Source organism: Empidonax traillii, unplaced genomic scaffold, assembly GCF_003031625.1.
Source record: "Empidonax traillii isolate 1590-97213 ecotype Southwest subspecies unplaced genomic scaffold, ASM303162v1 scaffold340:size591717, whole genome shotgun sequence".
Lineage (NCBI taxonomy): Eukaryota > Metazoa > Chordata > Aves > Passeriformes > Tyrannidae > Empidonax > Empidonax traillii.
In genome coordinates this window covers 220695-245236 of record NW_020955533.1, presented here as the reverse complement: position 1 = coordinate 245236, position 24542 = coordinate 220695, and the positions used below count along the sequence as shown (strand labels likewise).

At 39.8% G+C, this 24542-nt stretch overlaps 1 protein-coding gene across 6 annotated transcripts in view; it reads left to right on the top strand.

Moving 5' to 3' along the window:
* Positions 1 to 24542, top strand: part of FAM13A (family with sequence similarity 13 member A) — a 144197-nt gene that overhangs the window by 23888 nt on the left and 95767 nt on the right. For all 6 annotated transcript variants that reach the window (XM_027892159.1, XM_027892161.1, XM_027892163.1 and 3 more), the window contains exons 4-5: positions 5430 to 5610; positions 15359 to 15518. In XM_027892159.1, the coding sequence (XP_027747960.1) occupies positions 5430 to 5610; positions 15359 to 15518 (341 nt within the window). The remainder of the gene's footprint in view (positions 1 to 5429; positions 5611 to 15358; positions 15519 to 24542) is intronic.

The window sequence follows — 24542 nt, the reverse complement described above, 5'->3', positions numbered from 1 at the left end:
CCCTGCTAGTTTCAGGGAGAGGGATGGGAGGTGGTGGAAGGGAAGGAGCAGCTCCCTTCCGTATCAACAGGTCAGTTTACGGAACGCTTAGTAGCCAGCAGCTGTTTGACTTACATGAACACGCAGAACCAAAAATACAGCTTGTGTTGTGGGATTTTAGAGGTCAAATTTCAATCTGAACAGTGACTGTGAAAACGAATACATGAGAGCTGACCTTTTAACCATGGTAGCTGCAGCAGTGCACCAAATCAGATTCACAAGATATCTGTGGTTCTCCAGGCTCTTGTGACATGATTTTAACCTTTTCCTTTGGCTTTTAGTGTCATGTTAGTGTTATAAGGACTAGTTCCAAACTAGAGAAATTACTTCTGTTTTCCACATGGAGATGATGTTTGTTATGCAGTAAAACCTCTTGTAATTGGATTTTTTTATGCAGATGATGACACTCAGCAGAGCTGCAAAAAAAGTGAGAGTGCTTTTCTCCAGTGTGTTGGAATGAGGCATAAATACAATGCTGCAAAGTGCAGTAATGATAGAGAGCAAGGGGTCTCAAGTTGGATTGTGATGACAGCCTTCTTATGATAAGGACTTACAACATTTCTGCTACTGATGGCAACAAGGCGTGATTTTTTTTCCCCCTCTGTGGCAGGATCGTGTCTGAAGCAGATTGTTTCTTGGCAGAGAGAGACTGGAGCTCCACTTGCCATAGATTGTGGAGGTGGAAAGAAATGCTTTGATTCCTCCGACAGTCCAGTGGGTGCCATGGTACTGCAATGTACATCCTGCTACCTCTCTGCCAAAGATTAACTTCCTGGAGCACATTGATAGCTGCTGACAGATGCAAGCTTTTCTGTCTGCCCTCCAGTCTGGGAGTATGCAAGGCAGCTGAAAGCTGTGGTATCATGACACTGAGCAGTAGCCTCTCTTCCTTGTCTCACGGCACAAATAGTTGGCTAGGGCATGGCACCCTGGTGATATGGTTTCAGCGCTTCCAGGCTGGAGTTGTTTGAGGTCAGACCATCTGAGACATGAGCACAACAATTACACGCACCTGTTTGCAGGCATCCAAACCTTTAGTGATGTTCAGGCAGCAGGTTCTGCAGGGGGAAGGAGTAATATGAAGAAAGATGAACTGGGGAATTAGACTGTGTCTGTAGCATGTCAAAGAAATTCAATATGTTCAGAAATAGGATGAACTATTGGAAAATATGTCCCTCTTGTTGTGATCTGTGGGCGTATACTGAAATGAAATGAGACTTGAAAACACACTGGCAAATGTGTCTGTGCCTCCTACAATGTTGAGGCTCCTGTTTCTAGTTAATTAACATTTTTAGAGAGACTGCCTGTCCTTTTCACTTGTCTCCTTGACTTATTCCTCAGAAATGAGTCCCTAGTTCACCTTTGAGGTGCCACATTGCACTTGCTGGCTTCCTTGATCCTCTGCCTGTGTCGTGCTGTGTTCTGTGTCCTCCAGTTGCTTGGCTGGACATGGCCTTGAGGCTTCTGGTTTTGTTCCCTTCCTCAGCCTACCCACTATTTCATCCTTGGTTTCAAGCCCTTCCTGGCTGCACATCTAGCCAGGCTTCTTATGCAGGCCTTTGCTGAGATGCCATCTATTGCACGTGACTTTTGGAAGGCTCTCAGAATGAAAAAGGTGCCTTGAGAGCACCTTCCTCCTAGCCTTCATTCTTCTTTGACTTCTGTCTCCTTCTCTGGTCAGTACCAGCTGAGTAAACCTTAGTGAATGACTTTGAAACAAACTGAAAAATTGTCTAGCAGCTAGTCAAAGGAGGAGTCATTGTTATGACTGAAGACTACTTTTGCTCTCTAATAAGTTGAAAAGCTGCTTTATTTGAAAAAATGATCATGGACAGCAAAGGTATACTTGTCCTGCAAAATATACAAAGTGCACGGAATACTGTGTATGCATGTCATTGCCTAAATTCACCACGAGCTGTAATAGGATTTTTTTAAAAATAAAGCTGAAATCCACGAAATGTCAGCAGCAGAAGAATTAACAAACTGGTTTTGATTTTTGGACTGTATCGGAAGAAAAACTTGAGTTCCTTCCCTTGTTTTTTCACTAGAAAAGGAGGAAAGAGGAAAGCCAAATTTTCTTTTTCCCTTTTCACAAGGACAAGGAATTTCATGGCTCAGTAAATGGGGTTTGCTGCCTCGTGTTGCTCAGTGTCTCTGTGTCCTTCAGCTAGGGGTAATTTTTCAAGATCTTAGATCTAATATCTGTCTCTGAACTTGAAAGTACAGAAGCGAACAAAGGTTTGGCTGTGCCCAGCGATAAACATCTGCGGTGCTGATTTGCACCACATAACATATCGTGGTTAATGAAGAAGGACATCCCACCTACCAAATACAGCTGAGGCCATGAGCCCAACAGCTTTATTTGTTGTCAGATTGCAAACCTGTTTTCGGAATCTTTTGTGGCTGTTATTAGTGTCTTTCTAGTTTGGAAGTGATGGAAAATCCTTCAGTAAATGGAAAAGTACCTGTCACTCTAAAGCCCCAGTGGAAGACTCAGAGAGGCAATTAGTTCTCAAGGGCATTTCCTAATTAGATGGTGGGGTGATGGTGGTGGAAGAGGTGCATTTTTTCCGAAAGATGACTTTGGCTTTCCTTATCATAACTGCAAGCAATTTGTAGTAGAAAACACTCTGTGCTAGTTGCTTTGTTATCTAAAGAGAAGAATGTTAGGAGGTGAATTTTAATGTTCCGGCTATATGGAAATTAGTTGGGTTTGTTTTTCTTTGAGCTTCATAAAAAGATAATTAGTAGTCAAGTCAGAGACTGTACAGTCCACTTTGATCAGTGCAAATACAAATGCACCTAAATTCCTTATTGTTATTCCATGTGATACAGCCTTCAGAAGTATCCTGGAATATTACTGCAGAAATAAAATAATAAATCAGATTTCTTACCAAACTGATTGATAGTAATGAAGTCATGACTGTTTTATATTCTGTACAGCTCCAAAAAATTTTGAAAGAAATGCTTGAGATAAACAAGCAAGTAAGATTTTTTCTTCACATCTGCTTCATGCATATTTGATATTTGACTTTTCTGAAGGAGCTAATTTTTTAGCTGTACAAGAAAAGGATATAATTAATCAGTTGGTTGAAATGTTTGATCCTGTAATTTGACTGGCATTTTAAACTTTGGTCTGCTGTCATGAAAGAATTCATATAAAGTTTGTGGTACCAAAACAGATACATAGAAATTAATTCACCATGCATATAAAACGTAAAAGGCTTCTCTCACCATGTATAGTCTTAGGCATGTCATATAAAGCAGGGATTCTAAGCTTGGAAGCAGATGAAATCCATTAAGTTCAACTGTATGAAGTGGCAAGTATGTATATAAAAAACTCATTTGTTTCCCAGACTATATGTAGGATAAATCCTCTTTATTTGCCACAGAAAGTAACTGATTGTAAACCAGAAATAACAATGCAACTTAACAGTTGAGTTCTCAGGAGTCACTTTCAGATATTTTTATAGAGGGTACTAATTTTCACAGCTAACCACTTTTCAAAGCACCTTACTCCTGGAATCGTGTTCAGTCCAGCCCTGGAATATTTCTGGGAAATGAAGAGTAAAAGCAAAGATGAAATTTGCGAAGTGTTTATACATACTTTAAACTGTATTCAAAGATTTTTGTTTTCCCCTCTTTTTTTTTCCCTCCAAAAACGTTGGGGAAATGTAAAATGTTATTTTTTCCTGCAGCTGCACTGGATGTTTTTCTGCCAGTCTTCTCTGCATGCAGGCAACAGAAGCAGTAACTATTTGCTCAACTGCTTCCGATGCAGCCTCCTCTATTACATCTTCTTGACTGAAAACAAATCTTGAAGACTGAGCAAGGTTTGGTTTTGACTGAATGCTGGGTGAATCTCCTTGCTAAGGATCATAACATCCTCTGAATGAAAAAACACCTCCCCACCTCTAAGCGTGGGGAGGATGTCTGTATTCCCATGGTAAGCCAGCAGCCACTTTGGGACAAGGAAGCCTGTTACAGAGAACACAGAAGGTCAGCATTTAGCATGAGCTCACTTCGGCTTTGTGTAATAAAGACATCCTTCCAACCACTAGAACTGGTTTTAAACCTCACAGTACATCTCTAAGGAAAAAGCAATTGTGCAACAACAGTCTTAAAGCATTGACACCAACAACCCATAAGGCTGATAAAAAATGAAAAAAGTGCTAGTAATGCACAGATGGCCTTGTGTTAATGGACACTGCTTATAATTAGATCGGTGAGGAAAAGCTTTAGGGCCTGAGGTCTTGTGTCTGAAAATGCTGTTGCAAAGTTCCTTGGGGTTTTTGTGCATATGTGAAAGTTTCAGTGATATTTCATTTTGGTAGAGAGTAGAAGTGAATATTTCCAAGCATTAAGGCTTGGAATCCTGGTTTGGTACAAAGGGAAAGCAATGCTGAATTGTTTTCAAAACTTTGCTTTTATCAACAGGCAAACTTTGCTTTTATTAATAGGCAAAACCCACAAAAAAGACTTTGGTGGAAACTGGACACTTGTGTTTTTGGGGTAGAGGAGGGGAGGAAAGAATTTTGCACGTGAGTTCAATTCCAGCAGCAGAACACAACTAAGCAGAAGCTGTGTGTGAGGCCAAGCTTGTGTTCACTACCTGGGTTTGTACGAACACAGCATCTGTGAAGTTCATAAAATTTTTGCTTTAAAACAGAAAAGCAACAAAAAACATGCATAAAAGAAAATTGACCTAAGTCATACTTGCATAGTACTCATTTCAGTATGGGAAACTTTTATCCATACCTTAATTCAAGAAGAACAGTATAACAAGGCTGCTTTCTAACATTAGGCCAAGTTTTGGCTCATTTTAGAGTGTAACTGTGCCATGAACAGCCGTTTTTTCATAAGCAAGGCACCTCACCGAAGATTTTGTAGAGTTGTCCCTCTGACAAAAGATACAAAATTGAGTTTTTCATAAAATGTACCCCCAGAAAGTACGTTATTCTAACATGGTGTGCATTTCAGGAGACTCCTTCATTTACTGTTCTTGCTAGGGAAGGGAAACTAGGAGTATGAGAAGGGTTTGGCAAGTAGGGATGACATCCAGAAGAATCATGGAATCAGGAGATTTGGTAGAACTGGAGTTTAGCTACGTACCAGGTGGGAATAAACATGCTCTAAAGCTGTAAGCTGACTGTTAGTAAGCTCAATCTGCTCAGGAAAAAGATTACAATATAAAGGTAAGCATGAAATTATGCCAGTGGTGGGCTCAGGAGACAAGTGTATGTGGAGGAAAATTGAGGGGTTTGGGGGATTCTGTGTCTCTGAACAGAAGCAGGACTGGATTTTAGCTCCCACTGCTGAGCCATGTAAGTAAATTGGTGGCAATGGAGAAAACCATATAGATATGTTTTTTCTTCTCTTGTTTTTCTTAGACACAAGAAACGACATGCAGAAGGAAAGTTACTTGAAAGAACTCCTTAAAGAACTGCCTGAGGCTCATTATTGCCTGTTGAAGTACCTGTGCCAGTTCCTGATAAAGGTTGCTGAACATCATGTAGAGAACAGGATGAACCTTTGCAACCTTGCCACTGTATTTGGACCAAACTGCTTTCAGTAAGTTGGAGTTTTTACTTTTCCCTATATGCTGACAGGAAGTCTAATGAAGCAGATGGCCAGAAATGTATCTCAGAACCTCAGTTTGTCAGGGTGATCAGATGCAGGCAATGAGTGGGGCTCTGTGTTAAATTTTAGTGCTAAAGCTATTGTTTAAGCTGAATGGGAGATGAGTTGCTCTTCGATTTCCTCTTGCTATTTTGCTAAACTGTTGATTGGTTTTGTGTTGCTGCATCTGTAGCAGAGCAGGAGTATAACAACGAAGTGAAGGAAACTTGTACTTCTACAGGTTTCTTCTTTTGCCATCAGTTAATATGAATTCGTCTCCGCAGAAGGCTTTGACAGAGGATGCCTGGGGGAAAAGGACTCCTGTGTGGCACCCAGGTGCTGTATAATTTCTGGAGATGAATATTGCATTCTGTATGCAAGTTTGGCCTTGTGTTCTGGTGTCTGTCTTCAGGTGCCGATGATTCCGAGTTATTTGTCCCTCTAGTGTATTCAGAAAGTGCTCTGGAACTTAATGAGGATCCCCTGGTTTCTCGAGACTCCTTACTGGACTCAGTAGTTTTACTGGGTTCTTTCACTGGGCACCCAAGTTCCTGGGTGCTTGTGCTGAAGATGTGTTTTACGTGCTAGTGGAGCTTGCAGCAGTAGTAAGAGTAGTTATTTCCATATGCAAGAACACACTCGAGTGAAAAGGTTCCTGTTGAGTCCCTGGTTTGATGCAGTGCAGCATTAGCACCTTCACCCCAGTCTTGTCTGCAGTGAACCCGCTGGCTGGCTTGAGATCTAAGACATGGGAGACACACAGGGAGTTTAGTTCAGTCATGAGTCTTGGAAGATGTGTGGTATCTCCAAGAAGAGACAAGTGTCTCAATGTTGGATTTGTATTGATCTTTGTAAAATTTCACTCTGGAATAATACTGAGTTGTCTAGTAAGACTTAGTTGCCTAATGAGACTATCTCCCCAGGCTTCCTCTGTAGGCAGTGGAAAGAAGTAGATTTCTTTGAAGACAAATAACTGAAACTGGATTCCTTGTAATATATTGAGCCAGTTCCACACACTCAGGCTAGATGTCACCTGCTGGGTTTTTAAGGAGCATCTCTTTTCCTCTGATTAGGAAGAGAACATGCAGAAAGGAGACATTTAAACTAAAGTTTGTCCTAGAGACTACACTGCTGCCTTATCGTAAGATGTTGCTGGTGGACGATGAAGGTGAATTTCAGAATTAAAACATTTACTGTGTTAGTACAAAAAGATAGAGTATATTTTGAAAATAATTGTTTTCCTCTCCAAAAGGAAGAGTACTCAAAAGACAGTAGGGTGTGTGGGAATGCATGGATCTGAGAGTTACTGGAAGCACAACACTGCAAACTTCTGACAAGGAAAAGCAAAACAATTTTTAAAAATGGTCTTTTTATGGGCAGTTTGGGAATTTCTGTCTAAATGTATTGGTAAAACTTAGAACAAATAAAATAAATTAGATGACTCAAACTCCCAAGTGGATATTAGAATAATTTTTAGTTTACTCATCACTTCTTTCAAGAAAGTTTAAAAATTATCTGTGCATAAATTTTGATGTAGAATGCAGAGAATTGCAGTTTGGAATTGCAGTTGTTGTTCCTAATATTAAACCAAAGCATACATCGTAAAAGCTGTATAGTTGTTGCCACAACTGATCTCTGCTTCTGAGTTGGCGTAGAAAAGATGTAATGGTTTTTGTAAGGTACAAGGGCTGTACCTTATAAAGGAAAGGGGTGGGGAATCACATCATTCCATCGCAGAAGACTGAGAAAGGCAGAGTTCACTGGAGGTGAAAACCCAAGGGCTCTTAAAGTTGTTTACGAGTGTAACCAGCCCAGCAGTTGTGACACATTGAAATAAATGCTCATGTGGCAAAAGAGGCAGTGAAAGCAAGACTTGACACTTAACAAATGACTAATGTGTTGTTTAAAGACCCAAACAGGTCAGAATGATGCATGCAGATTTTATTTAAACTAAGTTTCACCATGTGGTAATTCAGCTATGTATTTCATCAGATCTTGGTCTGTTCAACACAGTTCAGGATTGTGGTCTGGACACAAAGATTGTGAGCAACAGTTCAAATACCCTTTGCTCCTGTGTTAATGGATGCAGTCTTAAATTGCTGGAACTGTGACAATCTATATCAACAAATATTTGATAGGGGGAGGAAAGAACTTGTAGCACTAAACTTTGGGCGTTGGGCTTGGCCAGCTGGTTGGCCAAGCTTCCAGAGAGAGATCCTCAGAACACAGCTCAGAGCTCTGGAGTAAGGCTGCCTGAAGTCTGCTTGGCAAGGGCTGTCTGACTACTGGCTGCAGGCAGCCCCAGGAGAGGGTATCTGCAGAAATTAAATATCAGCAGGTGGCTGAAGTGAACACTCCTCTTGCTTTGCGTTGTTTGTTCCGAGCAGTGTATAGGGTGTTTCTCCGTGACAAGGAAAGAAGGCTGAGCATCCAGCTTGTCTGAAATTACACTGCTTAAGCAGGAAGATCTGAGATTTTTCTCTCAAAAATTCACACTCATGTCTAAAATTAATGTTGGAGTCTGTGTAGTTAAGGCACGGTGTCAGAAAAGATAAAGCCCATCTGCTGATAGTGAAGGATTACTTTTTGTGAGGTATTTTTAGTGACATTTTAGCTATTTAAGCATATTATCTCGTACTCCATAACTGAAACTGTGTAACAGTTGAATAAATTATGCAGAAATAAATCTTGCTGTGTGGTCACTTTCCAGACATTTAGACTTCATTTTAATTCTCTTAATTTCATTCTGTTTCTCTACGTCATGTAGAAAAACATAATAATATCTGATTTCCTAAACTTTCAGCCCTTACTGCTTTTATCTTATCCACTGCTTCCCTTGCTTCCTTACTTGCTGTCTAACAGACTGCACTGGTGCTTTTCTAATGAAAGGTTATCTTGTGCTTCCTAATGAACAGAAAAAGGAAAAAAAATGGCTATTTGCATTCCTTGTAATGAAGTGTGGTGTAAGATATAGGAATATGTAAAGGGCAAGGTCAAACAGCTCAAAAAAAGGTTTGAGATTTAATTCACTGTTTTCTTCCAACTTGGATTGTTCAGATTTATTGTGATGGAAAGCAAAGGTCAAGTATATTGAGAAATAGAGCCCTTGAAGAACAGCGGGTGTGAAGGAACATAAGAAGTTGTCTTTTCTGTCACTGGGCTAATCCGTGTAGAGTATTAACACTTGCAGTGTGGTTACTCTTAGAGGAAGTTACTGTCCACTGACCTGAATTTCAGCCTCTGTAGAGACACAGCCCTAGTTATGGCCTGCTGTATGGTCTCTGCTCAGCTATCACAGCTAGTGCTGGAAAAGAGAGGATCAGCTGGGTTTTCTCTCCTCCCCTCTATTCTCTTGGAACTGGGTATCAGAGGGGCTGCAGCACTTATTCTGTCCTTTGGTTGGGATTGTAACACATGAGATCTACCAGTTAGAGTAAGCAGAGGATCCATTTGCACCCATTTTTTGCAGTGGTCTCTCAAAGAACGGTCTGAATGTGTGACCTTCATCCTTCAAGCCCTCATTAACTTGGTTGTGCTTCATTCCAGCAGAGATTAGGAATGTTGTGAGGGATTGCTCCATCCCCCCAAAAGTGGCAGGCAAATGCAGATAACCAGTTAGAGTTAGATGCAGTTATTTATGTATGGTGAGTATGTAACATAAGTTACCTGAAGGGTTGCACAAGAAAGCATTAGGCATGGAGGAAAAGTGTATTGTCTTTAGATATATAGAGAAAATGGTACATCATCTGTAGGGTAGCTGTAGGTATTTCAGAGATGCTGAATTTTTGTTCTCGTAGTGAATGCCTACTCCTTTAAGTTTCTCTTTTGTGATCTGTCCTGTGTCAGGTGTTATGATATTTTCTATTTCATCTCTTCAATGAAATAGTGATTATTTCAATAGGAAATGCACTGTTGTTTTGGTTTAGTGTTTGGGGGTTTTGTTTGTTTGTTTGTTTTGGCTGAAAAAGCTCCACTGAAGTAAGTTGCTGTGGGTTGAAAACGTTTGTCCTTCTGATCTTGACTGAGGATTGGCAATAAAGCATACACCCGGAATTTAAGTGGAGGACCCGTTTCACAGGAAAAACTACAATTGAATATCCTGAGGTGGAAGGGTTCCATGAGGATCATTGAGTTCAATTCCTGTCTCTGCACAGGGCAGCCTAAAACTTAAACTGTGTGTCTGAGTATGTTGTCCAAATGCTTCTTGAGCACCAACAGCCTTGGGAGCACGAGCACTTCCCTGGGAGCCTTGTTTCAGTGCTCAGCCACCCTCTTGGTGAAGAACTTTTTCCTAGTAAGCATGAAACAAAATGGTGTTTTAGTTCAGCAGTACAGCTGAAATACAATTACAAGGGGTGTTTTTGAAGAGCCGCTGCTTAGAAACATTTGGAGGTGAGAGCAATGTACTTTGATAGTGGATGTTAGGCTGTGGACTGCCCTTTGTCCCTCTTTGTGTAGGTTTCACTCTTTAAGATGCCTACTATCACTGTAATTTTGTAATAAAAAATGGAACTTTTGCTGAAGCTAAAGATATTGCATACAAATAAAGGCAGTCTACTCTATCAGCTCTGTGTTACCTGTGTTACCTGAAGTTTGCTTTATGCATCTGCTGCACATAATTCATAGGCACCTAAATCTGATGCAGAAGATTATCTAAAACAGATTTCAACAGGCAGGCAAGTAGATGCCTCAGAATTGACTCTATAATGCCTCAGAAGCTAAAATACTTCTGTGGAATCTCAGTAGTGACATCTGTTATTGCATTTCATCCAGACCAGTGAGACGTAAGCCTGTAAATGATGCAGAGCATGTAAATGAGTCTCACAGATGAACACCTGTCTCAGGTTAGCATTGCTTTGTCTTTAGGTACCTATTAGGCTATGATCTTGCACTAGAGTCTGCAGACATGAATATGGGCCTGCTTTCAGATGCACCAGTTTGTGATCCGGTGTGTTAGGACAAATCACTTTCATCAGCTGAATTACAGGGATAAGTTGTGGCCATGAGGTTATATCTGTTACAGACACAGTGATGTCTCTCTCGAGGGACAGAGTAGACTATCTGAAGTTGTAACTTCTAAAGGTTACAGCAGCTCTGCTCCCAAAATCTTCAGTTGTGCTTGTTCAGGGACTCATGGGCATCTGAGGTAATGTTTAATGTAATAAAAATATTTCGTGAGGGCTGGAGAAACAAAAAACCCATGAAGTGTTCCCTGTCCTTTGAGTGCCTTCATTTCTGGCAGGGTTCCCTAGGAGAATGGTAAGGTGACTTTGTGGAGCTCCTCTACAAAAGGTACTGTACAAACAGCAGAAGTAGGAGTCAGAGCATATAGCCTGCAGTGCTTGTAAAGTAGGATTACAGCGCTGTCTTTCCATGCAAGCTACTTCTGCAAAGCCACTTAGGGAAATGGTAATATGCATCCTTCGTGTCAGACAGGGTGGGGTCAAACACTGTTGGGAATTCCTAATGAGATGGACCCTTTCACATGGAAATCTCTGGTTCTCAGTTGTGACAGGGAGCTGTCAGCAGTTGTTGCCTGGGGAAATCAGTTCAGTGATCTCAGTTCAGTTCCTTACAGACAGATAACTACAGCCCAAGTCCTCCTGGCCCCTGTTTCTGCTTGAAGCAAGTTTCCCAGATGTGGTAGATGATAACAGAGCCTTGTAGTGATGCCTGTCTTGTGTCAGATGCAGAAATGTTTGTGTGTGTTACTGCACCTCTCAGTAGAATCTGGAGATTTGCTGTCTCATAAGCCTACTCAGCATTTAGCCTGTTACAGCTTGTTTACAGAGATTCTGATGTTAATTCATTTAACTAATGCATGAAATGTAAGTAATTCTTTCACAGTGAGTTAATCTGAACCCCTGGTCACTTTAGTTCTGAGTTAGAGTTGTGACACAGAGCCTTGATGTGGCTTAACCCATTTAAGACTAGCTTTCCTTAGTTACCACTATGGAAGGAGACATGCACTTGCTCTGGGAGAACACAAGGAACACGTGAGCACGGGTCTGCATGGACAGGAGCAGCATGGAGCTGCAGTGGGTGGGCCAGGGGCCAAGCATGCTTTTAGGACATAGTGCAGAAGTGTGAAATACTAATGGGTATCGTATTTTGAATTGAAGAGCTAATAACTTGATCCTACTCCCAATTGTTGTTTTAACTTTGAGCACTACTGCTTTTTCAGCTTTTTAAGTGGCTTCACCAGTAATTTGGATCTGTAATATCCTGTAAAACTTGTATTATTAATGCACCTTTGCCTTTTGCCCTGCTTAACTGAGTCAGATGCTGTTAATGCTGGTGCCTGGTTTAGAAAAAGCATGTTTTTTCCAAATAATTAGTATGTATTGAGCCAGTGTGCTTTGCACACAGATCGTTCAGAGTGCCTATCTGGGAAGGACAAGATGTCCAAAGAATCAGGAGGGGACACTAGAGAATTTACTTCCAGCTCTACCTATTCTGAGTTCCCGTCCATGACTTCACAAGCTTCTGTGACAGCTCACTGGGAGTTTTCCAGCTCAAATCGCTAAGATAGATGTGAATTTATCAACAGTTTTTCTTGTAGAAATAACCACAGAAATTGCCTGTTTATGCCTCTCTTCTAGAAAATGTGTTTCCAGTAGTGAAGCTCATGTTTCTGGTGCTACTACTGAAGTGGTTCCTACATTTACAGCTATAAGGAGATCAAGTCCCGCTGTTTAGGATTTTGTATCTGGAGTAAATCGTGTGCCTAACTCTCATAGCAACGCAGTTGTTATGCCTAATTAACATGAAAATAGACATAAAAGATCCATGGCTATGAACACAGTTTTGCTGTGATGTTTTAACGAGATCCTCACAAAAAAAGAACTTGTAAAATTTGCAAAGGAGTAGGCTGTGCATCAGGAAGGTGGTGAGAGAATACTTTCTCAAAGGACTGGGTTTTTCAAGTCAGTTGAAGTGGCATTTGTAGATGCAGGCTTTTCAGACTAAGAAGGACTAAAGTAAGATACTATTTTTTTACATAAATTTTCAGAAAAGTCTAGGTAGACTGGTGGATCATGCAGTGTGGCAACAGATGGAGTTTAATTTGTATAAATAGGCAGGGTTGTGCATGCTTATAATATAAACTTTCTATCTTCAGCTCAGCATATTTTTATTGCAAGGAAAATGTCACCATGGAGAGCTCAACGAGTATAATAGTCCTTACCATGATGGAGGTCTAATAACAGCAATTAAAGGAAAAATAAATTAGAAACTTTGTAAAATATGCCTATTTAAGTGGCAGAGAAATGGCAATGAATAAAATATAATACATTGCCCTTAAAATAAATCAAGCCATACTGTTTTGGGTAGTTACATTCAGAGAGAGGTGTTAAAAAAGACTAAAGCCATGAGCTTTAGCCTTGTGTTCTGCATATCTCTCCATACATTTACAGAATTGTTCAGAATAAGATGTTGGACTTTTCACAGATTTGATTTGGTAAAGTTTAATTGACAAGGTAATATGGGGAAAGGAGGGCAAGAAAGCCATGGAATCGTTCAGGAATTAAATACTCTTTGTATGCTTTCTGGAAACTTTATAGACTGGTCTGTTTTTCAGTCAGGTAGAGATTTTTGATTTAGCTGTTCCCAGTAGGGAAGTGTTGGCTGTAGTTCCCAGCAGATGCAGTTTAGGGAAAGGTTCTGCTATCTGGAGTCTTTATTTTGACTTGCATATGCTCTAGTACATTTGTTTTTGCAGAAACAAATCAGGAAGGTAACAGTCAGGATTTACCTGAACTAGCAAGCAAGAAAGCTTTGCACTATACCAGCTGTGGAGCACATCATTTAGCATGGGAAGAGGGGTTTCCTTAAATCAGGATTGTTGCATGGGCCTATTGGTAACATACACTTTTCTTCAGGATAGTTTCTAAGTTTTAGTGAATGTGTAACGTTCTTTAATTTGAATTGACCTGAGTATACATGCACATCTCTCAATACCAGTTGTCCTATTTGTTCTTTATTTAGTCAGACGCCGGGTTCCACCCTAATGAAATCAATCAATCAGCTGAGACTGACACATGTTTTACAGTTGCCAGTGTTCTACAGTGTAAAATAACGCGATCTTTTAAAATTCAGGACCTGCTACTCTAGCGTGTATTAAATGTTGAAATGGCAGTAAAGATTATCCTCTGGACTTTACAAAGATGTGTTCTGCTGCAGTGGGATCCTCTCCCTGTTGACATGTAGATGTACTACAGAGAATAAAGTAACGAGAAGAATCAACAGCATGCAGCCCTTACAAAAAAGCACTTTTTGATGGCAAATTTCCGGGAGCATCTGCTTTCAGTCTTCTTGTTGAAATGCACATCTGGCACCAATAAACTACAGTTACAGTTTTATAGTAGGTAGTTATTTGTAAATTTTAATTTGCTGGCTATAGTAAACTATGGTTTGCTTTCAAGTTACATCGCTGTAAAATAGCTCAGATGGCATTTGTTTAATTTTGGGGGGTTTGGATTGTGCTTTCTTCTCATATAACCACTAGTTGTCCTCAACCAAAAGATACTTTAAATGTTTTTTTGTTTCTGGTTTTGGCTCCTCTGCTTCTTCCCTTTAAATCTTTTCTGTTTCTTTACTCCTGATCTGCAGTCTGCCACTTTATAAGGTCCTTAGAAAATTCACATCCATGCAGCCACTTTGTGGCTTATTGAAAGGAGAGTGTGTCTGCTGGAAGTACCGTGCCATAAGAAACACTGAATGATTGGAGAAGTATTTTAAATGCTGAAGAAGATTCTTCAGAGATCTTAACTTGCAATAAAACAGGATTTAAGTCGGTCTTGGGCAGCAAAGTCCAATTAAAAATTTAAAAAGCCTATATTCCAACAGATGATCAATTAGAAGCTTCGATGAATTGTGTCCTCTGTTGTAATATGTTTTTTTTACTACATGAGAGAGTTGTGTGAAACATATAAGGAGGGCAAAGGAGCATCAACTGGAATACAACGCTTCTTCCAAATCAGTATCTTGCCTTTTCATTTCTGTATGCCTTTAAAGTTTGTGGTAAGCAATTCATGGTTGCAAAGGGGGGCCTGTTTCAAGAGACCAAGAACTGCTTCTTCAGCAGCCAAGTAGTTGGTTATTCTCCCAGAAAGTGGAAGTGAGGAACTACTTTTCATATTAATCTTGTAGGCCGTTCTGCAGAAAGCAGCCTCCATCTCCATGTTTTAAAAAGCCCTTTGAGTTATGAGCCTACTTTTGAAAGAAATGCCTACTCAAAGATTAGATTAAAAAATCTTGTGTACAGCTTTGGGTCATCTGAATGCAATGACCTTGCTTAACTTTTAATGTTTTGCTTAGAATGTGGGTTTTCTTAATTTTTTTCACTCATCCTGTGATAACCTTTGAGGTTATCACAAACCAGAGCATCTAAATGCCTCATGCTGTCTGTCGCAGCCATGAAACTGAACTTATAGCAGGGTTGGTGGTACCCCATTTGGTGGTTGTCTCAATTAGATCTCTACCTAGATTCTTTGGAGTGGGTATTTGGCCAACAGGTAGGATATTTTATGTCAATAAGGATAGTTGTTACCAACATAGACACAATCCTCCTTTCCAAGACAGAGTTTTCTGTGCCTGCTACTCAACCTGTATCCACAACAGAAATGTTGTAGAGACTGTGCAGAAACTCTTGTATGTTGAGTCCCTTTAACACTCTGCTTTATCTTCTGTCCAATTTTAGTGTGCCCTCTGGATTTGAAGGTATAAAAGAACAGGAGATCTGCAACAAGATAATGACAAAAATGCTGGAAAATTACAATACTTTGTTTGAATTGGAAGGCTTGAAGAAGGATGAAGAAAAGCCTGTATGTGAAGAGCTAGCAAGAATAATTTTGGTAAAAGTGAGTATCTCTAATATCTCTTTTTCTTACAGCAAATTGATAATTCAGGCTTATTGCAGGCATCAATACAGAAATCTTTTAGACAAGTGGGAGACACACACTATTGTAATAATATTCTGTGTTGTTGATAGGTATGCAGTTTACGAATTGATTCTGCTGATAGGCTAATTTTCCTTACTAGTTTGGAAGTTCATTCTATTAAACATCTTTATCCTTTATTGGCTGCACACTGTTATTCATTTAGAAAATATATTCACTAAAATTTTAATGTTTTTAAATGAGGAGCCAGAATAATTCTAGGAGGTGTTCAAGGTTTCTGACATGGTGAATCATTTATGGTGTACTTCAGTGACGATGAACTTCCATACTTTAGGACAGTATGAGGTCTCTAGCCTTTGCCACTATGAAGTCTACTTGTCTGAGACATGTACCTGAGTTTATAAGTTCTATGTTCTGACTCAGAATGGCCATTCCTGAGTGCACTTGAAGAGAAGCATTAAATAATAGTTACTATTTGAAGAAAGTAGATTGGAGCTCTTAAAGTAAAGTTATGTAATTGAAGTATTATACTTTTGGTGGGAAGAGGGATCAGTGTAACATAAAGGATTCTAAAATTCAGAAAAAGTTGACAAGGAGGGCAGCCAAAAGTGCCTTGTTTGGGCTTGTGCTATCTCTACTACGGGAAGCAACCTTAAGTCTGCACGAGAAATGGTCATGAGGATGGTTTTCAGTTGCCTTGTTTCCTTTTGTGTGTTAGCTGTGCAGATAATTACTCTCTTCCAAGATGTGAGCTCTTCAGTTTGAGGGGGCTGAACTGAGTACCTTATGGTAGGGTTTTACCCACTGATAAAATCATCTTGGCCTTTGCTGCCTGGAATGGAAGTTGTCAAAAAATAAGCTATAAAAATACAGTGTCTTTGACCTTGACAAAACAGAAGCTTGGTGTGAACCCAGGTTATGCCATTCAGCTGAAATCAGCTGAAAACATCTCTGCCTTTGCAGCGTATCACAGAAGGGTCTCTTGAATTTATGACTCAGACCCAGCTGCCTTTAGAAGGGTTGCTGTTTTTCTTAGGTGGTGGATTGATGAGAAAGTATTTAGCTGTATTTAGTTGTCTTTTAGCTATTACTAACATTCACCTAAAATGTTTCTGTGGAAGGAGGTAGAATGGCTGGTAGCCTTCCAGTGTCTTCCCTAATTTATGTTACTGAAGTCACAGTAACTTCTGGGTAATGGAAATGGTCTGCCTGGCCATGTGATGTTTAGCAGCTGCTGGTCACTTCAGCAACAAAAACAGGTAAAGAACATATTTCTAAAAAATGAACACGGAGCAAAGGCTTCAGATATACCTCCTCCTTCAAGCCTCATCCAGTTGCAAAAGTCAAGTTAGTCTTTCACTTCTAAGGACTTACTGGTGACTGGGAATGCACCAAGGTGGAAATCCAGGAGATTTCCCCACAGCTCTTCAGAGATATGAGCTATCAAATACATGGTGATAACCAGAATTACTCCAACAAAATATCCTAAAAGATATAGTTACTCATGTGAGATGGATAGTGTTGCCCATCTGTTTGCCTCAGGAGACAGGTGATTGCCTGAGAGGAATAAGCTGTGCCTAAACACAAGGGCTTGCACTGTGTTTGCATCTTCAGATCTTTTTGATAATTTCAAAATTCAGTTGGCAGTCAGCTGCGAAAATCTGACCTTGTTCCTTGCCCCTCTAACTTGGGTGGGAATTTTTCCAGTTAAATCAAGGCAAATACTGAAACACAAGAAATACAATCATCTAACTTCATATAGCAAAGATACTAAGAAGTTCTTGTTGAAATTTATCAGGTGGCTTTACAAATGGACGCTTTTTACCATTCTCAAAGGTTACATTTTTTGTATCCTAGCAGATACGCCCTATCCTTGCCAGTTTGTATAATCAAGCAGAGATGGTGCACTTGAAGAGAAATCCAAGTGGTAGCAAAGGAGATTCAGTAGAGAAAAGTGATTGCCAGTTTGCTAATGCGTGAGATGTTACATACAATAGAAGCCAGCTGGTCTTTCTGTCATAAAAGAACAAATGCCTCAGAGAATTATTTGGCATTACCTGTGTCACAGTGTCCAGAAAATAACAAGCCATTTGTGAGCAAAGTTGCTGCTTCTGGAAAAGCCATTGATACAGGTAAATGGATAGAAATTTTCCAAGTAATCATGTTGAATGCAGTGAAAAATGTAGGATGCTCAGGACAATCCTCTCATAAAATGAGACCCTGTTGTTTTTAAGGGTGTTGCATTCAAATATGAACCATGATGGGATGGGGGAGCAGAAGGCAAGGAAAGTGAAGAAAATGAGGATCTGCCCTTTACCAAATTCAGCTGCATTTATCTAAATGGCTTTTTTAGCTTTTATGTCTTGAACAGCAAGAGGGTGAGGAGAGATTTAGATAACCTCACTCAGTCCCTCATGGGGCATTCTGTCGTCTCTTCCCACAAATCACTTACTTGCCAGCATTTCACCCTGAGTCACTGCACTGCTACCTTTCCTATGACTGCCTTCACTCCCACTCCTTTCTCACTTTTCCACGTTTACATTTTTCTCTTAATTCCCACAGCCCTGTCCCACTCTTCTTGCTATACTCAAATTAGATAGCCCGTCATTCCCAGTCCGGGGAAAAGGCTGGCAGTCTGTAGTGAAGTACAAAAGCTCCAGCACTCTCGATACACGGCTTTCCATCACCTCCAGTCACTCTGCACACTCGCTGTAGCCCCTCCAAAGCCTGTATTTCTTTACCATCCTTTCTTTTACGTTCTTGAATGTGGAGATAACTTTTTCTCCAGGTTAGTACAGTGGCTTTGGCAATGTGACCTGCCTTATGTGTTCTTCTAGGTGGGAAGTTTGGGGCTAGGGCTTATTGAGACACTTCTAGACAAGCACGAATTCTTCCTTTCAGTTGGAATGCTGGTGTTAGCCTTATCCAAATGTAAGGTTCCCAAAAAGGGGATGGAGGTACTTATAGGAAGAAATCAGTGTTTACATTGTGTTAAGAGTTTAACGACGGTCATGATAGTCAAAGCTATCAGTTCTGATCCAGGTGTTTCTTGATTAAGAGTTTGGAAAGAGCATCTGTAAGCATGAAAATTCATACACGGGGATAAGAACGCCAAAATTTGCAGAAGGACTAACTTGAATCAAAATTTGAAACACAATGACAGTTGTTTAAAAAATAAAGAAAGACATCAAAAAGTACATTGAACAATAAACTTCTTCTCTCCTTGCTCTAGTACGCCTTTCTAGCTTACTCCATTACAAAAATTAACCCTGCTTTTTCTTATCTCTTTTTCATGCCTTCATACCTTTACTTTGGTGCTGAAATTTCAACTGGAAAAACAGGAACCTACCTTTAATTAGTGTCTGAAGATATTGTAGGAATATTATTTTTCCCTGCAGTCTTGGGCTGTTCTTGAGGTGGCTTAAGTGCCTGTTGCTTCACATCATCCATTCCTAATAATCTTTTTTGAAGTCTACATCAACCCTAAATCATTAATTTAGAGCAAATACCCAAAAACAGGGGACTAGTGGCTTGTGCTGTTCCATCCCAAGATTGGAACGTCATGTCTCAGTCATCTTCCCAAACTTGCATGATGCCTGACTCTTCATGGTCTAGATATCTTAAGATTTTTCCACACTGTGATTATAAAATCAGTGAATTTTTAACAAGAAATACTGCTCTTTTAAAATGACAACACATATGTGTGGGTTGTTAGATAAAGTCATGAAAGCATCAAGCTTCTCTTGGACCAGTGTATTGGGAAGGAAAAACAGCTCTAGTGGAGCAAGTTACATCTTGTCTACTATGTTAGTCATAGCTGTGGGGAATCCACAATGCTACAGACTTCCAGAAGGATCAAGCACATTTCAATCAGGTACAGACTGCGACAGCTTAAAGAAAATATGTGTCAAGGAGGCCAAAAGTTAATAAATGTTACAGATGGGAAAAAGAGACATGATTCTGTAGGGCTGCTGGTAGTTGAACTACCATTCTTGTTGCATATGTACACTGAGGAGGCACAGGAACACATTCATCCTGTAAGTAAGGGAGCTGGAAATCTCTGCAAGTTGTGTTCCAGTCCCTGCTTTGTTTTAAGGGCTGTTAAACCTTCTCTTCCTCATTTCTCAGGCATATGGTAGTATTATCATTAGAAATGATGGGGAGTGTTTCTTCGGAAACATCTACATTTAAAAAAAAAGTACAATTTTAACAAAATAGAAAAATTATCTTAGAAGAGTTTCTGTTTCGATGGGAAGTTGAGCTGTCAGGTTCCTGATGCCTTTCCTGGAAGGATTTCATTAGGTTTTCATTCCATCTAATAGAATGAGATCCATATAATCATCGAGGTTGGTGGCCAGCAGGTGGAAGTATTCTTCAGAAATGTGTATATGTTTGTATATGTATTTGGAAATTCCTTATCATAAAAGAATTATGGGGTTTGATTTATTTTTTTTTAATTCCTGAATAAATTGGAGTTTTTTGGGGCTTACAGGTCTCATTCACAGCCAGCCATTACTACAGTCCTTAAGACTTTTATCCAAGCTTCACTTTAATTTCCTAACCCAGTGAAGGATCTGTAAGAGTCTCAGTCTGCTGATAAACAAGCTCTGCTAGTTAGAGAAGTGGGTTGAATGTTCTGAATACGTGCTTGCTCTGTGTTCACATTTTCAGGATCATAAATAGCTGGTCTTTACTGGGCAGTGTTGTGTGTTAACAGGTAATTTCCTGACAGTACGTCTGCACTGCTGTGCATTTTCACATTGTAACTGTCAGGGTATTGTAATAAAACACAGTTGATACTTTGCTTTGGAACAGAATTCCTAGTGTGTATTGATACAGTCCTGATAGATTTTTGCGGCCCTAAACTGAGTGACAGCTCATGTATGAAAGATTAGTCAGTCTTGAGCTGCAGTATTTCCAATTTTATAACATTCTTGAATAAGCCAATTTACAAAACCTACAGGAACAACAAATAATAATTTTGAATGAGGACCTTTCATTTACAAAGGTCTTTAAGTGCTGATTGAACTGCTGCTGCATATAGTCCTATGTTGTATAGCTAGCCAGTGGTGTATTGTTACTACTGGAATTAAATAGGACCTTGGAATAAGAGTGATTAGTTTTCTCTAATGATCAAAGATAGACAGTGAAGAAGATTTTTATTTAGTTCAAGTGACAAGGGAAACCTGGGCAGACTTGCTCTTGAGAAATTTCTGGAATTATCCCTACCCCTGGTTTCAAGTGAAACATCGTTTTCAATAGCATGTGTTTTAGCTCAGTAATGTCTTCAGATAAAACGTGCAACCTATTACCTAGTCATGCAGTCTTATAAGACTTTTTTTTGTATTGTTTTTTCACCTTTTCACTCTAATGGCTTCTTGACAGAGAACTTCTAGTTCTAAGAACCATTCAGCTCAGAGCACGTAAGTGTTTGCACTGGAACACAAGCACTGGCATGATGAGGATGTAATGCTGTTCCTGGTTTGATTACATATTTGGGACAGGAATGCAAAAGGCTTTTCTCATTCTTGCCATTCCGTGTCGTAGAATACATAGCCCTGTCCACCTGATGCAGAAGAGAAAGCAAGTACATTTAGAAAGTTAATATTGTAACATTAGAATTGAATTAAAAATCGAAGTTATAAAGTCAAGTGAAAAAAAAAATGTGCAATTTTATCATTGTGGGTATATTGCAGGCACATCCTGATGACCTCTAAACAGGCAGATTTCAATCACTACAGAGCTACAGAAATTGGTCTATTGCTGGTTTTTGCAAAACCTAATAGTTTCAAAACAACCCTTTAGACACAACTCATTTCTACCTTCTTGCATTTCTATCCTGTTTGTTTCCAGTCTTCTAACAAAAGCTGCCACTTCAGTTGGGAGGATTAGTTGGCAGAGTAGTTCTATGTACTATAAATGGCAGCAAAAGCTCACACACTGTATTTTGCAAGCCTGCTGTTAGATTTCTAACAGGAAGGCAGTCCACTGCGTGTGGCTGTACCTGCTGGTGCTTGGTGGATGCAAAGCGTGTAGTGCCCCACCTGGTCAGTCAAAACCCCTAAGTGCATTTTTTTTATGTCAAGGAGAGGGCACCAGCTGACTTGGGCTGCACTATCTGAAGTGGAGTGCTTGCTTGCTCCTTCTGATTGAACATTCAGAGCAGATCACTCAGCCCATGGTAGGATTTGAGCCTCTCATTCCCAAGGAGATGTAGGAAAAGTAAGGTAGTCAAAGAGTTCTCCATATTGATTTGAATGCTCCCTTTGCAGTCAGTTGTAAAGCTCCAGCTCCACGGAAAGCCACAATGTTTCAGCTTATTTCCCCAGATAAGTAAAGCAAGACTTCACTCATAAATGTTTCTTTCCCTTTCCTCAGCTGTTTTTGCCTTAGCATGAGGACCTGATCCCCTGACAAGATCTGGGACAAATTGCTGAGAACTTCCTGACTCCATGACTGAGTGGGCTCCCTCAAAATAAGTCCCCTTTCCCTTCACCTCAGAACTCTGTCCCCGTGGTTATGCACTCAGCAACACACAAGAGCAGTCCCTCATTTATGTCAGGAAAAAAAGGCATCAATTTCTAATCCATGTTACGCTGCCCTGGCTAAGCCTGCACGCTCTAGATAGTTTCCTTTATTCTTCTTTCATGTCTGGGACCATTTTAGCATCATGTTAATGGTTGGCTTTCAGTACTGGATTAATTCTTTCCCATCAGCAAACAGCAGGAACTTATCTCCTTTGGAAGTCCTTTCTGAAGATCTCAACAGACATTTCCGTTTATGCAGAATCCCCTTATTTGGGCAAGTCGCACAAGTTTGTTCCTGCCTGGACTAGGGAGCCCCAAAGGGTGGGAGTGGGTTCACAGGGGAGATGTGGAGATGGGTGGGAAGTACATGAGGAAAAGGAGCACCTGTGGAAGTCTGTCTGCTGTTTTCTATTTAGTGTTTCTTCATCTGCAATTTGCTTTGCATTTGTCCCCCAGTGAGCAGATGGGCATGTTTATAGTGAGGGTATATAGTGATTCAGCCAGAATGACATTTTAAGATGTGAGCTGACAGGAAATGCGCAATATGAGATTTGTAGGTGAAAGTTTATAAGCCTCCAAACCCTTCACCTATAGCAGATTCAGTCTGGAGTGAGAAGGATGGTTATGTTTATGCTGCGATTCAGAAAGGCAAGGGAGAAAACCCCTGAACAATTCTTGTGTAATTTTGAAAGAGCTTTCCGTAGAGCTCTGCTGTTTTTGATAACTCTGTATATGTACTATTAAAACAGAATGTTTCTGCTCTTGAAATTCATTAACGCATTCACAAGATTATAAATCTGTCACTTGTGGTGTTACTAAATGCAATCCTGAATATTTACACAAATATGTTAATGCTAAACTCTATAAAGTAATAAATTATTGTGCCAATACTTCTTTAGCTAGAATTTCACCAGCAATATTTTCATTTTAACACATTATGAGAACAAATTCCCCAAGATTTAGGACATATAAAGGAAACACAGACACATAACAAACGTCTTTCTTCTGCTGTCCATATTGCTAGTATACTATAAATTTTTTTAATACAGCTGACAGATGTTGCAGTTGAGATGCTTAGGAGCTTTGTTTTTTTTCTCTCTCACAGTTTTTTCTTGAAACAAACGCTCATTGATATTATCATTGTCCCTTGATAATACCACATAGCTAAAATATAGACATAATAAGATCCACATCTGTATGTGTGGCCTGGTGTACTTGCACATGTTTTATTTGACATGTTTTTCATTCATTGTTACTGATTTGGGTTTATTTGGGTTTTTTTGTTTGTTCTGTTTTGTTGTGGGTTTTTTGTTGTGTTTGTTGTTTGAGGTTTTTTTCAGGAGGGTGGGGTGATGCTACATTGTGATTTAGCACTTGGGAGCATTCCATCTCAGCCAGTACAATATCCTATTTCTAAAGGGAACCATGAAAATCAGTACCAAGAAACGAGGTACAGTAAACTAAACACGTCAGTCTCTGCACTAGCTGGCTGTTTCTGAGCATCCTTGCTATACCCATGGGGAAAAATGTGGGTTAGCAAGAGGATGAGAATTTTTCTACTAAGACAAATCTCTCAATTCCTACTCTTTGGATTCCCTAGTGTTTATTCTGCTTCTCATTAATTAGTCATTCAATTAATCAGGTTACACAGAATGATCAGCATTATTCCCTCTGTTTAAATCAAGTAATCAGTGCTGTCTTTGTAACAAGGACACATTGCAGACAGCTGGAACTGATCCAAAGTGAAGAAGTTTAAGACATTTTTCAGCCTATGGCATTTAATTCCTGCTGACCTCTGCCATTAGTTTAATCTGTAGTACTTTCAAGGTGGGAACTTTGAAAGGAATCAGCACTAAATTAATTCTTTGGCCCTTATTAATAGCAGTGAAATGCTTATTGACTTCAGTATAAATCCAATGCATTTTTTAAAAACCCTCCTGTGAGTGCTAGGAAGATCACAGTTTGTCTAGGAGAAGGTAACTGGTGAGCCTATATCATTTCTGGTGTCCCAGAACTTACTTGTCATAAAGTGGGCTCAGGGCAGTCTAAGAGCAACAGGAGCACGTGATGCAAGGGACACAAGGGGCCAGACACTCCTAATGTGTCTGAATATGTGTGCTCTTGAGAATCTGATATATCCAGTAGATCCCATCAGCATTTGACTTAATTGCCAGTGGTGAACATCTCAGTTTCACTGTTAAGAAAGGGATCTGTTCTCTGTGTGCTGGGAACCTTACGCTAGTAACTAGAACAATATAGAAATATTTAGGACTCCCTAATTTACTGCGAATCAGATATTCCTTTTAAAAGTAACATTGCTGAATTCCATGTGTGAAAAACTGTTTTCCTTGTGGATGTTTTGATTTTTAGATCTGAAATGCAATTTAGCTTTTCCAAGGCTGAGTTTAAGCAACTGTAATATGAGATGCAGGTCTGGAGAGCCTGGATTTCTCCCATA